The sequence below is a fragment of the Narcine bancroftii genome, chromosome 9, assembly GCF_036971445.1.
Source record: "Narcine bancroftii isolate sNarBan1 chromosome 9, sNarBan1.hap1, whole genome shotgun sequence".
Classification (NCBI taxonomy): Eukaryota; Metazoa; Chordata; class Chondrichthyes; order Torpediniformes; family Narcinidae; genus Narcine; species Narcine bancroftii.
In genome coordinates, this window is record NC_091477.1 from 3,750,505 (window position 1) to 3,775,509 (window position 25,005).

General features: G+C 48.3%; 1 protein-coding gene across 2 annotated transcripts in view; it reads right to left on the reverse strand.

The window, feature by feature from the left end:
- Window positions 1–25,005, reverse strand: part of tnip1 (TNFAIP3 interacting protein 1) — a 52,232-nt gene that overhangs the window by 19,340 nt on the left and 7,887 nt on the right. For both annotated transcript variants that reach the window (XM_069898016.1, XM_069898014.1), the window contains exons 2-9: window positions 17,607–17,808; window positions 16,740–16,880; window positions 14,885–14,979; window positions 13,607–13,675; window positions 8,183–8,377; window positions 6,593–6,687; window positions 3,452–3,578; window positions 196–291 (exon numbers count right to left, since the gene is read on the reverse strand). In XM_069898016.1, the coding sequence (XP_069754117.1) occupies window positions 196–291; window positions 3,452–3,578; window positions 6,593–6,687; window positions 8,183–8,377; window positions 13,607–13,675; window positions 14,885–14,979; window positions 16,740–16,880; window positions 17,607–17,766 (978 nt within the window). In that variant the 5' untranslated portion in view covers window positions 17,767–17,808. The remainder of the gene's footprint in view (window positions 1–195; window positions 292–3,451; window positions 3,579–6,592; window positions 6,688–8,182; window positions 8,378–13,606; window positions 13,676–14,884; window positions 14,980–16,739; window positions 16,881–17,606; window positions 17,809–25,005) is intronic.

Genomic DNA, 25,005 nt, shown 5'->3' on the forward strand with positions numbered 1-25,005 from the left:
CGGGCAAGCTGGGCCTAAGGGCCTGTTTCCGCGCAGTCTCGTGGTTCGCAGGGAGCAGACTGTGGTGGTGGGGGGGGGGGGGGGGGGGGGGAGGGGATGGAAGGCAAGTGGCAGCGTGGGGGTGGAAGGAGAGCAGACAAAGGGGAAAGCGTTCAGGCAGGACCAAGCTCCCCCTCCCTGTTTAGCAACACCCGCCTCTTTCCTCTGCGCTTCCAAAGCTGCCACTTTCTTTTCCAGCGTCTCCGTGGAAGTCCTGTCCTGAGGCAGCTGACAATCTCCCACTTTGACGTTCTGTGAACAGATGGAGGGGAGGAGAAAAATCAGAATCAGTATCGGCGGAGGGAGAAACAGGGTCAACCGTTCAAGGGGTGGCAACGCCAGAACTCTGAGCAAACAGCAAGAAGCTGGAGGCCTGTTGGAGGCCATGGAGAGAGATTTTAATTTAGACATACAGTTACAGGCCATTTCGGCCCATGAGTCTGTGCTGTCCAATGACACCCAATTAACCTACAACCCCTGGTAGACACGGAGAACGTGCAAACTCCTTAAAGACAGCGCCAGATTCAAATCTTGGTTGCTTGCACTGTAGCAGCACTGCCCTAACCGCAACGCTAACTGTGCCATTTCAGGTCAGGACCCGTTATTTTCAGCATTGACCATCTCTAACAACAGATGCCTGCTGACATGCGAGATCCTCCAGCAGCTTGTGGCTTGCTCGACGGTTTATTAGAATTGGATGGTCAAAGAGCAAAGTTTCCCTCTCCACAGACACTGCCTGACCTGCTGAACCGTGCAGCGTCCTGCAGGCAGGGCACACGGGGGCCACTTTTTGTCAGGAGAGGAGTCAAGGATATTGCCAGGATTTGAGGAACTGAGATACTGGGAAAGGATAATCAGGTTAGGACTTTATTTCCTGGATTATCAGAGAATGAGGTGGGATTTGACAGAGGTGCTCAAAATTGAGGGGTAAAAATAAAGTTGATGCAAGCAGTGTCTTCCCCTGAGGGTGGGTCAGACAAGAACTCAAGGATGTGGGTTATGGTTGGAAAGGGAAATGTTTAAAGGGAACATGAGGGGGAACTTCTTCACACAGAGTGCGGTGGGAATATGGAACAAGCTGACAGCTTAAGTGGTGAATGCGGGCTCAATTTTAATATTTAATAATATTTAAGAGAAATTTGGACAGGTGCATGGATGGGAGAGGTACTGACAGGGTGCAGGTCAATGGGACTAGGCAAAATAGCTTGGCATGGACTAAATGGGGCCCAATTCAGTTCTGTAATGTTCTATGGAAGGGGCTCAGAGTGGTGGACTGTCCGGGATAGCATCCAGGTTTTCAGTGGTTGCAAAACCATTCATGCAGGTAAGCCGACAGTGTTCCAAAACACCTTGGCATCAGGACCCCCAAGGTACCAGCTTCTAACTGGTTGTGGAGGAGCTTAATGAAGCTGATCTTGGTCATATGTGTGCCTCAGGTCAGGGGAGCTGGGGGTTGAGGGGGGAACATGCTCTTTAACAGTATTCCCATTGTCAGGATTGATAGGCCAGTCTTTCGCTTGCTTGTGACAGTCATTGCAAGAACTTTGATGGGTTGACTGCTACTTGCCACATATCCATGTCCCTCTATCGACACCATTGACCAGGAGCGTTGCTTCAACGGGAACTCAAAGATTTATTGAGGATGCCTACCATTCATCACACAGAACCCACTACCATCAGGAAGGAGGTACAGGAGCATCAAAAATCAGGCTGGGAAAACATTGTACCTCACATTACGAGGCAGCATCTGGAGAACTGCATACAGTTCTGGTCTCCTTACTTGAGGAAGGATGTCCTGGCTTTGGAAGAGGTGCAGAGGAGGGTCAGTAGGTTGATTCCAATTCAAAATAATAATGGAGCTGAGGGTGACTAACAGGACGGGCTTTCAGAGAGTCCCTCAAATTTTCAAACCAACATATTGTAAATATGGGCTCCCCATTTTAAAAAAAATGATGCTTATTATGTCGATTTTAAGTTATTTTCTCAAGTGGAATACAAGAACGCATTTGATTTCCAAATCATGGCTGCGCACTTCCTAGAGACAACTAAAGCTAATCATAAAAATTGAAGTTAATCGTAACTTAGGTCCAACCTCCTGAATGTGACCCAACAAGAATAATTTCACATCCTCTGGGCGTTTACCCCTAATATTTTTTTAAACCTCTAAACAAAAAGGTTTGACTTTAGGACACGCACAAGTAGAATTCAAAACTGCGCAACCACATCTAAAACATAAATCTGATAATGGTGGGTTCAACTTTTAATTTTTGAGGAGTTAAATATAATTGACGTAGAAAATTATATTGAACCTGTCTATACTCAACAGTAATAATTTTTGTCATATTTTCATCCAGCCATTTTCACCTATTCATCTATTTAAATCAACCTCTCTTAATCTTGATTTATGAATTCCTAACTTGGGAGCTACTTTTTGAAGTGATTTATACATCTCCAAAATAAATATTTATATCACCCTTACATATCAATAATTCTAATTCATTTCATCTAGATATCAAATTAGGACCTAACTTATCAACCAAGAAAGCCCTAACCCAGTGGTTCTCAACCTTTTTCTTTCCACTCACATCCCACTTTAAGTAATCCCTGTGCTCTCGGTGCTCTGTGATGAGTAAGGGGTTGCTTAAAGTGGGATTAAGATGGAATTAAAACAGGGGTTATCAACCTTTTACTTTCCACTTACATCCCACCTTACTCATCACAGAGCACTGAAGGCAGAGGAATTACTTAAAGTGGGATGTGAGTGGAAAGATAAAGGTTGAGAACCATTGCCTGATAGTAAAAAAGTATTATTTGGGATGTTAAATTTTTCCTTCATTCGTTGAAAAGCCAAAAATTTACCAGTTTCAAAACAGTCTTCTATTTTCTTAATCCCCATTCAACTCCAAATCCTCAAAAATTGATTCCAGGTGAGGAGGTGAGTTTGAGGAAAGATGGAATTGCCTGGGACTACACACTGGAATTTCGAACGATGAGAGGTTATATCTAGTCACGCAAAATTATAAAAGGAATCAACAAGGTAGAAGCAAGAAAATGGTTTCCAATGGCAGAGGAGACTAGAAGTCGGGAAAATAACCTCTATTCAGGGGACTAGATTAAAGATGGAGATGAGGAGGAACTGCTTCCCCCAGAGAATGGTGAATATGTGGAATTCTCTGCCCAAGGAAGTAGTACAGGCCTTCTCGCTGAATGTGTTTAAGCCACAGATTGGTGTTTGCATACTAGGGGATTAAGGATTTATGTGGGGAGGTGGATCTGTGTCCACACAGATCAGCTGCAATCTCATTGAATGGGAGAGCATGCTCGATGGGCCAGATGGCTGACTCCTGGTTCTTGCGTACTGCCATCTGTCTGAGAAGAGCGGGAGTTGGACACTGAGCCACTGTTCACCAACCTGCTTGGGTTCCGCTCCCTGCGCCAACAGCTGCACACAGCCTGGCCTGGCTACCACCTCGAACGCATCCGACTGCTGTCCTTCCTCCTGTACCACCACCGCATCTTTCAGCTTGAGGTGTTCGCACCTGGGAAGGCAGAGAGAGAGGACAGAGGGCTAAGCGACGACTGGAGTTGTGGACCTGGTCACCGCATCCATGCCAGAGGCAGGAGAAGGGGATAAGGTGAAGCAGACAGTGCCCACAGACAGGACCCGGGAGGTCGACCGAGGATCGACCAGGGAACAAGCACCATGACATGTGGGGCGTGGAGCACTGTCTGCACCTTCCAGGTGCTCCAGGATCAATCCCCACCCCAGCGCTGTCTGTGTGGAGTCCACACACTCTCCTTGAAAGTTCCCCACTCCCCCCATGATGCCCCAGTTCCCTCCCACCTCCCCACAATGGTGGGCTAATTCCACCTCCCCACAATGGTGCGCTAATTCCACCTCCCCACAATGGTGCGCTAATTCCACCTCCCCACAATGGTGCGCTAATTCCACCTCCCCACAATGGTGCGCTAATTCCACCTCCCCACAATGGTGCGCTAATTCCTGTAAACTGGCCCCAGTGAGTCAGAATCTGGGAGGGGAGGGGGGAAATGGGGAGAGTTTAAAAAAAAAAGATGGGGTTAATATTGGATGAGTGTAAATGGGTGGTTGCTGTTCTGCATGAACAAAATGGGTTGAATGGCCTTTTCCCGTGTTGTCTGCAGATGCTGGGGTCAGGTGCAGGACACAAACGTACTTGAGAACCTCAGCCTGTCACAGGTAACCTGGCCCCTTCGGCAGGTGAGTGTAAATACAAGCAGGTGTCTGAATATAAAGGTGGAGGGAAGGGAGAGGACAGGAGGGAGGAAGGGGCAGGGACCTGATGAGGGGCTGCTACTCCTTGTGGATGTTGTGTGACCTGCAGAGTTTCCCTAGCACATCTTTGTACTGTGGTAAAACGCAAGAGTCCACAGACACCGTGACCAAAGTAAAAACATGGTGCTGGAGAAACTCAGCAGGTCAAACAGTTTCCTTTATACAGTTTCCTTTATATAAATAAAGATACAAAGATCAAGGCACATGCCAACATTTTGCTCATATCTTGATGAAGGCCTCAAGGCTGAGATGTTGGTTACCTTTGCCACATAAAGGACACTGTTTGACCAGCTGAGTTTCTCCAGCGTCCTGTTTTTGCTTCCGTGCTGTCTGACTCTGAGGGAAGTGTTTGAGTCTTCGTATCAGCACGATGTGGATTCCAAGGAAGGCTCGAAATAACTCAGGTTGACACTGCAGCGTCACATCCAAGGACTGCTACACTGTCAGAGGTGCTGGGCACATCTACTCACCCCGGTCAACATCCCACCAATATGGATCCCATTTTACTGATCACCAGTAATAACAGAAAATAGAAAATCACACTATTATTTAAATAGTGAAAGGCTGCAGAATGCATCGCACAGAGAGGAGTGACTCCAGCAGGAGTGCATTCAATGAGGCCTGGGCGTGTTTGTGCACGAATTCCAAAAGGTTGGTTTGCAGGTACAACAGGTCATTAAGGCGGCAAATTGCCAGAGGGATTGAATTTAAAGGCAGGGAGATTCTGCTGCAACTATACAAGGCACTGATATCTGGAGAACTGCTTGCAGTACTTGAGGAAGGGTCGACTAGATTTTGAAGTGGGGTTGATTTCGGATATGAGGGGGTTGATCTACAAGGTAAGACTGAGTCGCCTAGAACTGTATTTATTCCTTTTTCCATACCTCAAGCCAGAAATGTTGGTTCTGCATCTTTATCTTTGCTACATAAAGGACATGGTTTGACATGCTGAGTTTCTCCAGCGTCGTGTTTTTACTTCAGTCACGGAGTCTGTAGACATTTGTGTTTCACTTCAGTATTTACTGAGGTTTAGAAGGACGATGGGAGTGGTTGTGGGATCGCAGGAAAGGAACAGGAAAGATAGAAGCAGGGAGGTTGTTACCACTGCGAGGTAAGAATTAGGGGACAGAGCCTCAAGTTTTGGGGGAGTGGATTTAGGACGAAGATGAGGAGGGACTGACGGCTTCTCCCAGAGAGTGGCGAATCTGTGGAATTATCTGCCCCAGAAAGCAGCAGAGGTTGCCTCATTGAATGTTTAAGGCATAAACAGATTTCTGAAGAATTGGGGAATTAAGGGCGAGCAGGAACAGGTGGGCAGGTGAAGCCGAGTTCACGGCCAGCTCTGATTTTAGAAGAGGGGAGCAGGCTCGATCTGCCAAACGGCTGACTTCATGTTCCTGTTCTTTCCATTTTTGTTCTGGGAAGCGGTGACAAAGTCACTCCCATATGGGAGCATCCCTGCGCAAGCTGTCCGCACAGGTGAGAGTGGTTGCAGAATCTCGAGGTACCTCACAGAGGCAGGGGCAGTGTCCGACTGCCCGAGGTTTGGGGCGCCCCACTGCCCGAGGTTTGGGGCGCCCCACTGCCCGAGGTTTGGGGCGCCCCACTGCCCGAGGTTTGGGGCGCCCCACTGCCCGAGGTTTGGGGCGCCCCACTGCCCGAGGTTTGGGGCGCCCCACTGCCCGAGGTTTGGGGCGCCCCACTGCCCGAGGTTTGGGGCGCCCCACTGCCCGAGGTTTGGGGCGCCCCACTGCCCGAGGTTTGGGGCGCCCCACTGCCCGAGGTTTGGGGCGCCCCACTGCCCGAGGTTTGGGGCGCCCCACTGCCCGAGGTTTGGGGCGCCCCACTGCCCGAGGTTTGGGGCGCCCCACTGCCCGAGGTTTGGGGCGCCCCACTGCCCGAGGTTTGGGGCGCCCCACTGCCCGAGGTTTGGGGCGCCCCACTGCCCGAGGTTTGGGGCGCCCCACTGCCCGAGGTTTGGGGCGCCCCACTGCCCGAGGTTTGGGGCGCCCCACTGCCCGAGGTTTGGGGCGCCCCACTGCCCGAGGTTTGGGGCGCCCCACTGCCCGAGGTTTGGGGCGCCCCACTGCCCGAGGTTTGGGGCGCCCCACTGCCCGAGGTTTGGGGCGCCCCACTGCCCGAGGTTTGGGGCGCCCCACTGCCCGAGGTTTGGGGCGCCCCACTGCCCGAGGTTTGCGGTGTCCTGGGGGGCGGGTCCCACTGCCAGCCCACACTCACTTCATCTTGGCCAACATCTGGCTCTTGAGATCGAGGTCACGGTCTAGTTTCCTCCGGAGTTCTTCGTTCTCGGCCTGCAACTGTCTGCACAGGGTCTGGAACAGAGATAAACAGGGTGCGGGAAGGGGAAGGGCAAGGCAAAACAACAGTGTGGAGAGGGAGAACACCGGAGATAAACAAATGAAGCTTTGATGCAGGTGGGGGACAACTGGTCCATCAAGCCAGCAGTTCACTGTTGATCCATCGCACTGCCCCACATCTAACCCATGTTGTTCCTGACCTGGGATGGGGAGAGTGTGTGCATTTGTACGCATATACATATCTGTGTGTGTATGCATATACACGTAGGGAACTGAATGCTCTTATGTTACTTGTACAAAGCGAGGACTGTCTCGGTCTCAAAGCGCACCTTATAGCAACGTTGGAGCTGATGCAGATTGCCTCTTATCCAAACTGGTCCACAGGTGATACAAGAGCCTTGACCCTCTGCTCTACCCTGACCCATCTACAGAATGATGCCTCATTGGCTTCAGCTCGGCGTTCATCCCGATTACACCTCAGAGGCTGGTGGATAAATTGTCCTCACTAGGACTCAACACCCCTCTCTGCCAGCAGATTCTGGACTTCCTAATGCAAAGACCACAGGCTATCTGGGTCAGTAACAGAACCCCAAGTCCCGTCACTCTGAGCCCTGGCGCACTTCAGGGCCATGTGCTCAGCCCGCTCCTGTTCGTGCTGCTAACCCACGACTGCATTGCCAGATCCAGCTCCAACAGTGTCATCAGGTTTGCAGACGTCACAACAGTCGTCGACCTCATCACCAACAACAAAGAGGATATTGGGAGGTTTGTAAAATGGTGTAAGAACAACCACCTGAGTCTCAACGTGGATAGGACAAAGGAGATGATTGTGGACTTCAGGAAGACGAAGGTTGACCATTCTCCTCTACACATCAATGGTTCCGTCATTGAGCGTGCAGAGCAAAGCGTTCCCTGGTGTGCACATAAAGGATGACCTACCCTGGTCCCACAACACCTCCCCATTAGTCAAGAAGGCACAGCAATGCCTACACTTCCCAAGGAGGTTGAGAGGGGTAAGGCTACCGGCCCCCATCTCGAACACATCAAACAGGAGCACCAGCGAGAGTGCCCTGTCGAGCTGCATCATTATGTGGGACGTCAGCTGGAAAGCATCAGACCAGATGTCAATGCAGAGGGTCATCAAACCGGTCGAGAAGATCACTGGGATTTCCCTTTCCTCTGTACATGACATTCATTGGGAGTGTCGCTTAAATAGGAATCAAAGGATTCTAGAGGATCCTTTCCATGCAGCGCACAGGATCTTTGACCCAGTATCATCGTGGAGGAGGTACAGGGGCATCAAAATCAGGGCTGCCAGGCTGGGGAATAGCTTCTTCCCACAGGCTGTGATTGATGAATGGTATTCTGTAACCCAGTAAATTATCCCAAATATTTAAATTTAATCTTTGTGTACAAACGTGATGATTAAGTGTTGTGTACTATGGTCTGGAGGAACACTGTTGCATCCTGTTATATGTGTACAGTTAGATGGTAATGAACTTGAACTGACCTGTAGGATGCCCGTCCTGTTTTCATTCTTCTGCACTTTGGAAGAGAGTCGATTGAACTCCACGGCCATTCTGCCCAGGTGGGCTAACAGGTGCTTCTTGTTGGTCTCCTCGGCGAACATGCTCAGCGAGTTCTCCAGGCGCTGCAGGTGAACTGACAGGTCACCGTCCTCGTTTGCCAACCGCTGCAGCACATCCTGAAACGGGGGAGGACATGATTCAGTCTCTCAACCAACCTCTCCCCTCCACTGACATGGAGCCCACAAACACCACAGCATGGAATCTTCTATATTTTTAAGGACAAATACAGTGCAAACACAGTAACAGGTCCTTTTAGCCCATGAGCCCGTGCCATCCAATTACATCCAACTAATCTACAATCTCCAATACATTTCAAACGGTGGGCAGCGCGGAATTTGAACCCCGATTCCGATCACTGGTGCTGTAACAGCATTGCACTATCCAGTGCCAAATTTTTCTGCCTAGACCCATTGACCTGCACCTGGACCATAGCCCTCCATACCCCTCCCATCCATGGACCTGTCAAATTCAAACCCACATTCACCACTTCAGCTGGAAGCTTGGGCCATACTCCCACTACTCTCTGTGTGAAGAAGTTTCCCCTTCCACCATTAACCCATGTCTTCTGGTTTGTATCTCACCTAATGTCTCAGTGGAACAAGCCTGTCTACATTTACTCTCTCTATTCCCCTCATGATTTTAAATGCCTCTATCAAATCTCCCCTCATTCTTCTACATTCCAGGGAATAAAATCCTAACCTGTTTAACCTTTCCCTGTAACTCAGCTCCTGAAGCCCGGGCATCATCCTAGTAAATCTTCTCTGTAGCTGGGCGAACAAAAACTGCACACAATGCTCCAAATTTGGCCTCTAAAACAAATCCAAAATAACATCCCAACTCCTGATTTATGAAGGCCAATATGCCAAAAGTTCTCTTTACAACCCTATTCACCTGTGACGCCACCTTCAGGGAATTATGTATCTGTATTCCCAGATCCCTCTGTTCTACCGCAATCCTCAGTGCCCAATCATTCATCATATATGTCCTTTCTTGGTTTGTCCTTTCAAAAGGCAACACCTCACACTTGTCTGCATTAAATTCCATTGGCCATTTTTCCACCCATTTTTCCAGCTGGTCCAGATCCCTCTGCATTCTTTGAAAACTTTCTTCACTGTCCACATGCCCCCAATCTTACTGTCATCTGCAAACTTGCTGATCCAATTTACCACATCATCATCCAGATCACTGATAGATGACAAACAACAATGGACTCAACACCAATCCAAGTCACAGGCCTTCAGTTTGAGAGGCAAGTGTCCACTGCCACTCTCTGTCTTCTCCCATAAACCCCATGTTTCATCCAATTTACTACTTCATCCTGAACACTGAGCAACTGACTAAACCTTCTTGACCAACCGCCAATGTGAGACCTTGTCATTGGCCTTACTAAAGTCCATGCAGACAACATCCACTACCTCTCCTCCATCAACTTTCCTGGCAAATTTTTCTTGGAGCCTTTTTTAAACAATGGAACATTAGCTATCCTCCATTTCTCCAGCACATCACCTATGGCTGAGGACATTAGGACTTTGCTTCCTTCCACTGTTTGAAACATACCAGGGTATTGGTTAATTGGGTGTAATTGGGCAGCACAGATTTGAGGGCCAAAATAGCCTGTTACTGAACTGTAAGTCTCAAATATCTCTGCTGGAGCCCCTGCAATTTCTACAGTAGATTTCCCCCAAGGTCCAAGAGAATATCTTGTCAGACCCTGGGGACTTATCCATCCTAGTTGGCCTTAAGACAGCAAGCACCTTCTCCTCTGTACAGGGTCTATGGCTTCACTGGTCTATTGCCTCACTTCTGTATATTCAGAGTCCATCTCCTGAGCAAATACAGATGCAAAAAAACATTCAGGATCTTCCCCTATCCCTTTTGGCTCCAGGCATCAGCGACCACTCTGATCTTCAAGATGGCCCTTGTTATCCTTTTGCTCTTAATATACCCTATTAAAAACCCTTGGGACTTTCCCTCATCCTGTCTACCAGAGCAACCTCATGTGTTTTCTTGCTTTTTAAAAAAAATATTCTGTTCAAGAACCCCATTTGTTCTTTGTCGCCAATACCTGCCCCACACCGCCTTCGTAACAAGGGTCTCACCATCACCTGAAAAATCAAAATTCCCGATACCTGTTAGTCTTACCCGACAGGAACAGACAAACTCTGTGCTCTTAAACAGACACCTTTCCAGACCACCCACTGACCAAGTACACCTGCGTCAGATAACAATCCACACTTGCCAGATCCTTTCTGATTCCATCTAAATGAGCTTTTCTCCAATTTAGAATCTCAACCCGAGGACCAGACCTATCCCGATCCCAATCCAAAATTATCTTGAAACTCATGGATTTATGAACACAAGATCCAAAGTTTTACCCGTCACACAATTCTGTCACCTGCCCTGTCTCGTTCCCCAACAGGAGATCCTGTATTGCACCCTCTCTAGTTGGTACCTCTATATTTTGATTTAGGAATCTTTCCTGAACACATCTGACAGACTCTAACCTGTCCAGCTCTTTAACAGTATGCGAGTCCAACTCAACGTGTGGAAAGTTAAAATCTCCTAATATTACTCCCCTGTGCTTCAAGTGGGCAACCATTAATGCAGCCATTTTCAACTGGGGCATGGACTGAAATCATAACATGCTTTTATGTAGTCGCTTGAAGTACAGAAGAAACCAACTCAACTTGACTGCTTCACACTGAAGGGGGCCATACCCAAAAAAATGTTGACAACAGCTGGTCTTGTGTGTGACGCCTTTACACTGGGGAAAAGATTCCGACTGCCCACCCTGTTAATGTGTCTCTCGATTTTATGAACTTCTATGCCACCTCTCAGCCTCCTACTTATGCCCAAACTAAGCTCTCCACCTCAGACAGACGAGGAGGGTGGTTGTGGACTGAACAAAGCAAAGATTCAACCTGGGTCCCAGGAATAGGGTAAAAACACAGAAATGCCGGAGGAACTCAGCTGGATGTGGTATCTATAGGAGGGAAAGATATATTACTGACAATTCAGGCCTGAGCCCTTCTTCAAGGTACAAGCAAAAAACAGGAAGATGCCTGAATAAAGGCCGAAGAAAGGACAGGGAGTGGAATCCAGACCAACAGACACAAGGTGCTCATTGGATTGGATAAGACAAAAGGTGAGAACTGATTTTGGCTCTGAGAAAGGAAACAAAGATACCGACATGTATGTGTTTTTTAACATAGAACACGTGATTTTTCCGTTCTGAAGTGTCTCCCTACCTTCCGGGAGTGGCCGTTCACACAGGGGCGACCAAAATGCCAAATATCCATATCACACCACAAGAGAATACCTGAAGTGCCATATTTACGTTCTATTCATTACCCCGTTGTTCACAGATTGCTTGCAGTTCAGTTTACACCACAGGCAATCTGTGAAAATGACTAGGGGTTGCAGAGGTAAAATACCAGAATAGGAAGGAGTCCTTAATCCTGTTCCGATCTTTTTGCAAAGACTGCGTTCCGAGAAACTGGGAACAATTTCTTGGAATGCAGCAACTGTGTAAACTAAACATAAGTGAGACATAAGGGGGCCAAGGGAAAGACAATAGGAGGAAGAAGTGGGGTAGAGGGAGCCCAGACAGAAGATGAGGTGTTGTTCCTCCAATTTGCAGGTGGTCTCAGTCTGGCAGTGCACGAGACTATGAACAGACATGTCAGAAGGGGATTTCAAATGGGCGGCCACTGCTTAATCCTCCCTCATTAATGTATTTATATAATCACAGCATCTGCAGACTTTGATGCTTCACCCCAAGGAATGGAGGCCAAGCCATTCCCAACCACTCAGCCTCTCCACAACCCTGGATGACATCTCCCCTCCAGAACTTCCACCAAACCAGTTCTTTTTTTTTTTTAAGGGCAGCTTTCAATACTTGGTTCCTGTATTCAAATCTCTCATTTGATGGCAGTTCCTTAAATCATCTATGAGTAAACTTCCCAATCCGATGACCTTGTTCTCCTCACATAACCACACGAGAAGATCATTCAGCCCGAGGTACCACGACTGAGATTGCATGGGGCTTTGGGGAGGTTAATGCAGGGCTGGAGGAACTCAGCTGGTCTCCCGCAGCGCCCTTAGGAAGCAAGGACACTCCTGGCCCAAGCCCTTCATCGAGCTCTGTGCTTTCACTGCAATGACTTCTGAGTTTCACTCCGATGGGAAGGTTTGATTAGTCGACCAGGGCACTACCTGTGGTCTCTTCATTCATGCAAGTTCGTCACAATAGGTAATTCCCCTGAAATGTTATCACTTGTTTCCTAATTCACACCTGCTGCCTGACCTTTTGAACATTTACACAAGGTCCTTTTTTAAGGTGTTCACATCCTGAATCGAGACCCTTTCCCCACCCACTGAATTCCTTCACTCTGCAAACTCTGCTCAAACTGCAGTGAACAGTACTGGCAGGCCAGCGAGAACTGTGGCCGACGCAATGTGCAAAACCCAAACTAGGAACTGTGCTGCAAGAAGTTAAAACACAAAATGCTGGAGGAACTCAGCAGGTCAACAAGTATCCTTTATGTAGCATAGGCAGAGATACAGAACCAACGTTTCGGGCTCGAGCCCTTCATCAAAGTAGGAAAAATGCCGGTGAGTGTCAGAATAAAAGAGTGGGAGTGGGAAGGGGGGGGGGGGTTAGCAGGACAGGAAATGATAGGTGGAGAAGGGAGTGGGGGGGAAGGCAGGGCTGTGTAGGTGAAAGAACTAGAAATGGGGGTGGGGGAAGAAAAGGTGAGCAGTGAAGTGAAGTCAATGTTCATGCCCTCTGGCTGGACAGCTACTGAAACACTTGGGAAAACAAATCAAAAGTTACAGAAACTAAGATGGAAACAAACTTGCTTCTTCTTTATAGAGAAAAAGCCAAGTTCAATTGAAGTATTGTCACGTATACTGGGATATCCAGGAAGGTCAACTCATTCTTTGGTACAGCAGGTAGTGCAATAATAAGTGTTAGGTATTATGTTACAGAGGGGGATAGGGGCCCCCGGGAGATCAGGGAACAAGGAGATCGGTGACAGGATGAGGAGTGACAGGGGTCCCCAAGAGATTGGGGAACAGGGAGATTGGTGACATGAGCCCCAGGAATTCGGACCCCCAAGAGTTTGAGGGAACAAGGGAAAGAGGAGTCCTGGGAGGGGGACAGAGACCCCTGGGAATGCCACAAATGCCATCCAGCGAGACAGACACTAAATCATCAGGATTTCCACAAGTCGGGACAGCAGATCACGTAACTGGCCCACGCCTGGAGCCAACAACAATGGCAGTCAGGGTCTAAGGAGGTGATGATGTCTCCCACCCTTCCCGAAACCAGCCGCTCTCACCTTGTGACTCCCTTCCTGCACATCAATCTTGTCGATGGAGTTGACCACTTCAAATTCAGACGAAGAGCCCTGTGGAACCAAATGCTCAGTTACAAACGCAGTGAGTGGGGTCAGCAAGTCTGCAGAGGTGCTGTGGATTGTGTTGAAGATTGTCACAGGTTACCACAGGATATGGATAAGTTGGGTGGGGAAGTGGCAGGTGGAGTTCATTCTGGATAAGTGTGAAGTGATGCATTTTGGAAAGTCAAACTTGTAGACGAAGTATGTGGTTAATGGGAGGATTCTTAACAGTGTGGAGGAACAGAAGGACCATGGGGTCCAGGACCACTGATTCCTCAAGGATGCCGTGCAGTTGATCGGGTGGTTAAGACAGATGATGTGCTGGGGTTCATTAGTTGGGAGGGGTTGAGTTCAAGAGTCTTGAGATAATGTTGTATCTCTATTAAACTCTAGTGAGACCACACTTGGAACATTGAGATCAGTTCTGGTCACCTCATTATAGGAAGGATGTGGAAGCTATGGAGAGGGGGCAGAAGAGATTCACCAGGATGTCACCTGGATTGGAGCATGTGTCTTATGAAGCAAGGTTAGTAGAGTTAAAGCTTTTCTTTATGGAACAACAAAGGATGAGAAGTGACTTAATAGGGGTCAACAAGATTATGAGTGGCTTAGATTGGGAGAACTGCCAGTATCTTCCCCTTCTCCCCCCACACCGATGTGACAATAGCAAATTCCAGAGGACATCTGCTCAAGGTGAGTGGAGGAAAGTTGAGGGGTGATGTCAGAGATGAGCTTTTTTTCCTTACAGAGTGGTAGGTACCTGGAATTATTGCTAGGGGTGGTGGTTGAGGCTAGTACAATACAGTCATTCAGAAGTGTCTTAGGCACATGGATGTAAGAAAAATAGGTTCTGGGTGTGAGGGAGGGAGGGTGAGATTGTGCGGAATCACTTTACAAAGGTCAGCACAACATTGTGGGTGAAGGGCCTGTACTGAGCTGTAACATTTTGTGTTCTAGATAGACATGACAGTAAATGCCAGTGTCCACACACAAAGAGTGGGTGCAAGAGCAAAGATGTGGTGGGAGCTGCGTGATGGGATGGTGGTCACCAGGAGGACGAGGTGTTTCCTTGAAGAGGGGGAAGTGTAGGATGTGACCAGGAGGAGGGAAGAGGGTAGGGTGTCACCAGAAGGAGGGAGGTGGGTGAGGTGGGACGAGGAGGAGGAGGCAGCGTAAGGGAGATGGTGGGCTGTCACTCCGTGCAGATTCAGTACTCACAGTGGATGTGGGCTTCTCTTCTCCCCTGGCCTCTTCTGGCTTCCTAGGCTGCTCAGGGTCACGAAGGGGCGTCTGTGAACTCGGCTGCATAGAACCTGAAGCAATGAGAAAGGCTGTCATCCCAGCAGCAAGGCCTAACGCACAGATCACCAATCTTCATGCTCCCCTCCCTGACGACCTCCATGCTCCCCTCCCTGACGACCTCCACACTCCCCTCAACAGGTCATCAAGAACAAAAGAGATTCAGCTTTCATTGCTGGGGTGGGAACGGGGATGTTCTGCTGCATGGCCTTGGTGAGGCCGCACCTGGAGTGTTACGTGCAGTTCTGGTCTCCTCACTGTGGAGGTGGTGCAGGGGTGGGTCACCAGGTTGGTTCCAGAGATGAGGGGGTCACCAGAAATTAAATTCACATTGGAGTTTATGAGAGGAGATCTCATAAAAACATATGAAGATAAGGAAAGATAGAAGCAAGGAGGTTGTTTCCACTGGCAGGTGGGACTAGAACGGGACATTCTGTGGAGATTCGGGATGATTTAGGATGGTGCTGAGGAGGAACTGCTTCTTCTCAGAGAGTGGTGATTCTGTGGAATTCTCTGCCCAGTGAAGCAGTCAAGGCTGCCTCATTGAACACATGCTGTATATACTTGTGTAAACGATGGAAAAATCGACCCCTATTTTTGGCCACAATATTTGGAATTTTCCCTACATCTTGTGTGAAAGTTGATCCTAGACCCTCACCTCAGCCCAGCCCAGCCCAGCCGCACAGAGCACCTGACACCTCATTTGCGAATACATGCCTCACCCCTGACCACCCGCCCATCGGAGCTCCCAATGCCTCGAACGTGGACTCTCGCCTCGGGCCCGGTCGACCGCCAATCGGAACCCCAACACCTCCTACAACGCAGATATTTACTGCGGTGCCGACCTCCCCTGTGGTAGGACGTGTGTTTTGACGCACAGACTCTCTATTATCACTTTAATTCATTGTGTTTTTGTTCTTTATTTGTTTGGAGATCGGGGCTCTGGACAACGTGGCGACTCTGCCTTACGGTGGACAAAGTCAAAGAATTTCATGTATGTTACATTCTAAATGTAGTATTACATGACAATAATGGAACCTTTACATTTATCATTCGGACTGATGTGGTATTTTGGATTCTAGTGTGAATTTCAGCCCATCAAAAATTGTATTCATGAAATAATTGATCCCATAAATTTAACATTGAAAATGTTCTACAAAATTGAACTTTTACACAAGTAAATACGATTCATTTTGTTCCTCATGGCAAACAAAAGTTGACATTTATCATGGGCTATAACATGTCTGTTATCCGGAATACAAGCAGCCAGCAGCTTCAAGCAACCACCAAAAAAATTGTGGAAAATAAATGGGTAAAAAAATACAGAAGTTTAAAATTGGCGCCCCCTAGCAGCTGGTTCTCCATTCACAAAATACACAGTCTCAAGCAACTGGGAAATTCACTCATCTGGCATCTACCAATCCCCCTGGGTGCCGGATACCAGGGGCTTTACTGTATATTTTTATGACACTAAAAGGAACCCGGAATGTGTTTCATAGACAGATTTTTCCATAGTCGGAGAATTAAGGGTCATGGGGAACGGGCAGGTAGGTGGCGCTGAGCCCACAGCCAGGTCAGCTGTGACTATATTGAATGGTGGAGCAGGCTCGACGGGCCGGACACCGACTCCTGTACCTGCTGTGAACAGAATCGAGGGGCTTCATCCAGCCTCCAATTCATACTTTAAGATTTGGCCTGCGCTGGGGAACAAGGAGTGATTCGGAGGCTGTGGAATGGAATTGCCTGTGATTCTGCGCTGGGAAATGTCACCTACCTTCTGCACTGGTGATCACCGAACTTTGCATCTCTTGGGGCAATAGGCTGACCGTGGACCTCAGGACCTCCTGACGAACCAACTGCTCCACCTTTTGTTTCAGCTTTGAGGCTTCGGTCTGGGATTCCTCCAGGAGGTTTCCTGCAAGAGAGGGATCGTGAACTGCCAGGGTTCTCAGAGCTATTGACCCTAACACTTCCTTCCCAAAGCCCACGGATACACCACACTGTCGCCCACTTTCCTCGTGGACACCCCCTCCCAATCGCCCCCTCTCTTGCATCTCACCCCCCCACCCCGTCATGCCCACCCTCTCCCTTCCATCACACCCACCCCTCCCCCCCACCCATCACGTCCCTCTCCCCCCACCCCATCTTGCCCCCCCTCCCTCCCCACCCACCCCTGGGTCTGGAGCCTCCGCAGATATACATCACCCCTTCCCCTAGCAGCAAGCTCCGCCCTACTGCTCCCCGCAGAACAACTCTACCCACTGGAGTGGGGGCTTTGCTCATGTTTATGCCCATTTCTCTCAGCAGCCCACAAATGAGAATGTTAAACATCTTTGCCATCGTGAACTTATAAAACACATCAGGATGGCAAGCCACATGACAAGGCGGAGGGCGACAGGTGCATTCCCCAACCCGGGGGTCCTGGAACTGGAGGTCAGGGGTTTACAGAGAGAAGGGGCCATGAGGGGTAACATTTCCACATGAGGAAAGGTTTGGAGGCTGTGGGCCAACCGTGGGCAAGTGAGACGAGCTCATGGCCAGCCCATGCTGGAGAACTCCAGGACTGAGATGGAACTGCCAACTGCGATGGAGACAATGGAACCATGGGCTGCGTGCCAGATCCCATCGCCAGCTTGCTTACCCAGGCTCTTCAGCCCCTTCATTCGCTCCTTGAGGACGTTGTTCTCAGCCACCAGCTGCTGGTAGGAGGAGGGGGTGGGCTGTGGCTCTTCTCCACCCTTGGCCAGCCCCGCGGCAGTCCCACCTGGGTCATAGATGCGGTGGGGGACCCCAGTGTCCATCGTGGGGCACAGCTGCTCATCCACGGTGACCCCTTTGCATCACTGCAGGCAAGCAAGGCCAGGTCAGGGTGGCACAGGGACACACACGGACATCTGTGCGCTCAGACACTCCCACCCCACCATGTGCTCAGACACCTGCGCAAACATTGAGACATATACACACATAGACAACAGACATGCAGATACATACACATGCGCAAACATCCCTACACACATGCATGCCCCTGCACACAAGAACATACACAAACACACACATACTGGGACACGTATCCGTGCGTGCACACACACACACACACACAGACCCTACATTGGTACAGTGAGCAGCCCCTCCCTCCTGTGCCCACATACTGGCAAAGTACCTTCTACAGGACCCCAGGGGTACCATCAGGCAGAGAGTACCCTTCCACAGGATGTCCAGCCTCTGACCCGCTCCTCCTGCCCCACCAGTGACCCGGCTAGTTTGGTCGAGTGCTTGATGCAGTCAGCAGTGGGTAACTCAATCCCCTGACTAGTAAGATCAACATACCACAAGCCTCCTTAGCCACCCTATTAACCTGCACAACAATCTTGAGGGATTGATGCGCCTGACCCCAAGATCTCTCTGTTCCATTAACCATGCACTCCACTTATGTTCTACCTTCCAAAGTGCATCACCACACCTATCCAGATTAAGCTCCATCTGCCACTTTTCCCCCGCCCAACTCTGCAGCCTGTCTCTAACCTGTGGCAACCTGCGATGATCTTTCCACACTACCCACAATACCTCCAACCTTTGATCATCTCCAAATATACTGACCCACCCCTCCACTTCTTCATCGAGGTCATTTGTAGAAATCACAAAGAGCAGGGTCCTGTGGCCATCACCAATCTTTGAATTAAAATTAAAGAGAGTGCGGTTGTCACGTCACCCCTGACTGGGATGGCAAGAGAAAGGAGCAGAAGTTGGCCTGTCGAGTCTGCTCCGCCATTCTAATTATGAGCTGATCCATCCACCCACTCAACCCCACTCCCCGGCCTTCTCCCCGTAACCCGACTGTCAATCTCTGCCTTAAATACACCCAACAACCTCACTTCCACAACCGCCCATGGCAATAAATTCCAGACTCACAACCCTCTGACTAAAGACATTTTTTTCCACATCTCTGTTTTAAATTGATGCCCTTTTATCAATTAAAATTATGCCCTCTTGTCCTAGAATCCACCCCCACTGTGGGAAACGCCCTGGCCTCATCTACTCCGCCCAGGCCTTTCCGCATTCAGGATTTAGATGACACTGCATGCAGTCCTGGTCGCTCTATTACAAGGATTTGATTAAATGCAGAGAGGCTGCAGAAAAGATTGACGAGGATGTTGGCGGGATTGGAGGCCTTGAGTTAGCAGGAGAGGCTGGGGTTTTCTCCCTGGAGCAAAGGAGGCTGGGGAGGGGATGGTGGGAGGGGGGGGGGGGAACCTTTTAGGGGCATGGATAAGGTTACTGATCGCAGGGTAGTCAAGTCACAAGCTGGAGAGCTGAGATTCTAGGAGAAGGGGAAAAGATCTTTTCCATGTTGGGCCAATATAACAAGCTGCTGATGAAAGAGGCAGGTACAAAAGGCTTAGACCAACCATTCTCAACCCATAAGGCTCCCTGGGGACCACAGCATATTTAAGTAAAAACCTTGTTTTCTTTTCACCTCACACAAGTAGTTTTGATTTTTTTTGTGTGTACTCGGTAGAAGAAACCAAAGCCTGTCTGCTTCACAGGGAGGGGGGCCCATAAACTTTGAGCAGGGTCCCAGGGGAAGCCATAGCCAAAGAAAGTTTGAGAATGACTAGTTTTAGAGGAATACGGTCCAAACTAGCTCAGGAAGGTAATAAGATCAGCAGGGATACGTTGGGCCAAAGGGCCTGTTTCCAACCTGATTACATTGGAAATTAACGAGAAACTTCATGAGAGAAAGAAGACAGGAAGCGTGTCATGGAAAAGTTGTTCAGATTCTTCGAAAGGTCGAAGACTGGAGAGATTTCGGACTTTGTAAAGCACCCTTTGATGACGTGTTTACACTCAGAAAGAAACTCCACGTCTCTGCATTTAACACCACCTGAACATTCCTGGAACAAACCTGCCCTGTTCTGAAATGAAACCAAAACACCAGTCAAATCTTCAAGAGAAACACGCAGGCAGGCAGGGAAGGGGGACTACAGAGCACAATAGGCCAAATGCCCTACAACTGCAGATATGGGGCCAAGCCACAAGAAAACTAAAAACCCACAGAGGCTGGGACATGAGTAAAACTCGAAGGTTTGCAGACACCGTGGTTGAAGAACCCAGTGCTGGAGAAACTCAGCCGGTCACACAGCAAACCTTATAGCGCAAAGATACGGATCCAATGCTTTGGGCTCGAGTTCTTCATTGAGGTAAGAGGCTGGAAAATGCTGGGAAAGGTCAGACAGCATCTTTGGAGAGACACGTTTCAGTTCCAAGAACCTTTGCCAGAATTCCGACCAGCACTCTCTCCACAGATTCTCATGACCAAATGAGCTTTTCCGGCATTTTCTGTTTTTAGACATGGACACACATTCCTGGGGTGACAATAGCAGATACCAGGGAGCATCTGTTTAAGGCACGAGGAGGAAAGTTTAGGGGAGATTTCAGAGGTAAGATATTTTATATATATATATATAATATACACACACACACACACACACACTTATAATAGAGATATTTAAAAGACTCTAAGGCACATGGATGTAAGAAAAATAGGGGGTTAGGAGTGTGAGGGAGGGAAGGGTTAGATTGTGGAGGAGTAGATTTATCTAGGTCATAACAAAAATTTGGGCTGAAATGTCCCACATTCTCTTCTCAGTGACAGCTGGGCAAGAAGGGGTGGGGACAGGGAGAGCGGTTAGACAGCAGCAGTGCAAGGTTCCGTCACAGACCCAAGCTGCTGGATGATCCTCAGTGAAAGCAGCAGGTGGTTGATGAACAACACATCAATATCTTCCTTGGGTCATTGACCAGGCAGAGAAACTCTGGGAGCCACGTTCGCCACCTCACACGCAGCTTCTTAGAAGGCAGAGGCAGGGTGGGTGGTCAGAAACCAAGGTTCACCCATCCACATGTCCCAAGGTTGGGCTGGGACCTTCCTTCCTGCCTGCAGCGTCACAGGCAGAGAGGAAGCCCTCTGGAGATTATAAAACCACGGAAAGCATTGACAGTCACGTCTTTTTATTCTTCCCCCGGGGTAGTTTAGAGGGCCTACATCAACAGCAAGAGGCCAAAAGATTCATGAGGGCGTATTTTCCACACAGAGGCTGCAAGAAGAATAAGTTTATTGTCATACACATTGTACAATGCACGTACATACTGACATTCCTTCTTGCTGCAGCTGAACTGCTGCTTGTAAAGAAAAAAATGAATGTTAAACTAACTGAATTAAATTAAATGAGACAATAAAGGCCCTGGATCGATGAGAGGTGACGAATATTCGCAGTTATCCTTGAGCAAATGTGACCTGCAATCGTGCAGACGATGCTGGAGGAAACTGCAGAGCTCGTTTTTCAACAGGATCCCCTTTTTGCATCACAACATCCAGGCCTGTCTCCAGGGTGGTTTCATTACAGGTTGAGAGAGGTGCATTTCTGTAGCAACTATCACATGCTCTGTGGGTAGAGGTGCTGGTCCTTGACTCCAGAGACCCAGGTTAGATCCGTGTGCCCCCCTCCCCGATGACCCAAAAGCATGTGCTTACCCTTGGTGCGGAGATGAGGGGAAAAATCCGGTGGGAGTTTTTGGCAATACGAGAAGAATTTAAAAACACAACTGGATTTTTGTCACTCAGAGTGTGGCCCATGTATGATCATGTACACAAAACCCTTCTTCCTCCCAAGACTTGCTCCCGTCTGTACATCCTGCTGCCTGGGAAAGGCAGCTAATACTGAAGGACCTGTCACATCCTGGACACACTCTCTTCTCCCTCCTCCCATCAGTGAAGAAGGCTCAAGAGTATGAAAGCACTCACCGACAGGCTTACTGTTTCCTCCCTGCGGCCATCAGGCTCCTGAACGAACCTCACCACAGCGCTCTCACACTGCCCTTGCTTGGTGCTCACTGCGTTTTCTCTGCCCATTATAACTCGATACTTGGTAAATAGTGCACTTTGCACAGCTGTAAGGATACTAGAGCTAACCCTGTAAGGCTGCTCTTAGAAGAATCCTAGACATAATGTGACAAATAAACTTAAACGCTTGTGCAAATGTTTTGCGACAATTTCTTTCCTGCCGTGATGAGTCCTGAATGAGCCTCACTGGTAAAAAGATTCTGCCTTTGATTGTATTAACAGATCTCTATTTATTCTCTGTGGGTTCCATCACATCCTGGACACATTATCTTCTCCAATTGGGGAGAAGGGTCAAGAGTGTGAAAGCCCACACCAACAGGCTTCCAGTTTCCTCCCACAGCCAACAGGCTCCTGAATGAACCTTACCACACTGCTCTCCTGCTGCCCTTTTTTCCCCCCGTTAAAACTCTACAACTAATTTGGAACAAATTATGGTTGATGGATTTAAAAATGTATTTTAATTGCATATATATTATTACAAGAACAGACACCTAAAGTGGGCTTGTTTAATTCAAAAGAATGACAGGAACGAGATTTGGACACGATAATAGATCACAAGACCGGCAAAACTTGTGTTAAGAAGTTATGACAAATACTATTCATGTACGATATAGATTATTATTTCATATAATTTATTTTTACACCAACTGTATATTACTCCTGAGAAATTGAGGAGATGGAGATTGGATTTATCGATCAGTGTTTTAGATGTGGAAGAGAAATTGGAACTTTTCTTCACTCCACGTGGTCTTGTTCAAAGGTCAACCCTTTCTGGCTTTCCAGCAGTAAACTCTTGCAATGGACAACCTGAGTTAACTTTCCTTTAAACCCCAAATTACTTTAGTTAGGAAATTTTGAAAGGGTCACTCCTCAATTATCACTGTTAAATTTTCAATATTAATTTTTTTAAAATCAACTTCACAATATTATCTGCTGAATACCGATTTTTAATAAAACCCGCCTGGTCTACATGAATCAGATCTGGTAAATATTTAGCTAGTCTATTAGCTAGAACCTTGGCAACAATTTTATAATCTCCAATTAATAAAGAAACAGGTCTATAAGATCCCACTTTTAATGGGTCCTGGTCCTTCTTAGAAATAACCGTGATAAGTGCAATTAAAGATTGAGGAGTTGGTTTTAAGTAACAGCAAAAAAATGTGACACAGTCACATGGAAACTTGCTGTTTCATTAACATTAGACAATTGCCGCGCTGAGATTCAAAGCAGTTCCATTAGGAAAGATTAATGGGGGGGTGAGGGAGTTTAATGGGGGTTTTTTAGTTTTTATTTGTAGTAGTCTTTTTATTTTAGTTTTTAGCTTTTTTTTTAATATAGTTTCAGTGTAGATTTGTTAATATTCAATTATGTTTTATGGTTTATTATTGTTAATTACTTGATGTTGTACACAAAAGAGTCTGGAAAAACAACCAACTGAAAAACCTCACAAAGATAAGCGTATACAGAGCCGTTGTCATACCCACACTCCTGTTCGGCTCCGAATCATGGGTCCTCTACCGGCACCACCTACGGCTCCTAGAACGCTTCCACCAGCGTTGTCTCCGCTCCATCCTCAACATCCATTGGAGCGCTCACACCCCTAACGTCGAGGTACTCGAGATGGCAGAGGTCGACAGCATCGAGTCCACGCTGCTGAAGATCCAGCTGCGCTGGATGGGTCACGTCTCCAGAATGGAGGACCATCGCCTTCCCAAGATCGTATTATATGGCGAGCTCTCCACTGGCCACCGTGACAGAGGTGCACCAAAGAAAAGGTACAAGGACTGCCTAAAGAAATCTCTTGGTGCCTGCCACATTGACCACCGCCAGTGGGCTGATAACGCCTCAAACCGTGCATCTTGGCGCCTCACAGTTTGGCGGGCAGCAGCCTCCTTTGAAGAAGACCGCAGAGCCCACCTCACTGACAAAAGGCAAAGGAGGAAAAACCCAACACCCAACCCCAACCAACCAATTTTCCCTTGCAACCGCTGCAATCGTGTCTGCCTGTCCCGCATCGGACTGGTCAGCCACAAACGAGCCTGCAGCTGACGTGGACTTTTTACCCCCTCCATAAATCTTCGTCCGCGAAGCCAAGCCAAAGTTCAAAAAAGTTCACTTGATGTTGTACATGCTGAATAAATAAAATATTAAAAAAGAAACTCTCCAACTCTACATGGTGGACATTGCATCACCTGGACCCAATCTTTCCATGAGCCGAGCTCTGGCCGAGTGACAAGGGAGCAGCGGTTTCCACTGGTCGGGTCAGACCAGACGGAAACATAGAGGATGGCAGAGAGGGCATAGGAAGGAGATCCAATTGAAACTCTCCAAGGGGAACTGGGTTACCAGCCAAAGGGAAAAACACACACTGGATAACATAGAGCAGTACCAGCTGCAAGTGTTCTTTCAGAAGAGCTGAAACAGGCGCGATGAACCGAACAACCTCTGGAAAGGAGCAATCATCAGGAAAGAGGGATGTTTTAATTGGTGGGAAGTTCTGGTGGCAGTCAAGGATCCAAGGGGTCATTTCTACAAAGCCTGGGTTTCCCAGCATAGAATATTGCAGACCCCAGGGCTCTGCAGCACAGGACAACGACCACAAGGGTCGAGACCCTGCAGCCCCGACTGTCCTGCCTGGCGGGTCGACAAGAGTAAAATACAACCTCGCGCAGGAACTCAGCAGATCAAGCAGCATCCGTGGGAGAATCAAAAACAACAGGTGGCACATCGAGCCAAAACCCTCGGCCATTCATTTCCCACCACCACCCCACGATGCTGCTCGACCTGCTGAGTCTTTCCGACATCCTCTTTTCCTCCACGTTTCCAGGATTTGCTCTCACAGGCATTTTGGGTGACCTCCACCATCTACGTTCATTTATGTCGAAGAAGAAGGGGAGATTTGATATAGGTTTACTAAAGTATGAGGTGGGCAGAATGTAAATGCAAGCAGGCTTTTTCCACAGAGGTTTGAGTGAGACTAGAACAAGAGGACATGGATTAAAGAGTACATGAGGGGAAACTTCTTCACACAGAGTGGGGTGGGAGTGTGGAATGAGTTGCCAGCTGAAGTGGTGAATCTGGGCTCAATTTTGACATTTAAGAAAGATTTGGACAGGTCCATGGATTGAGAAGGGAGAGC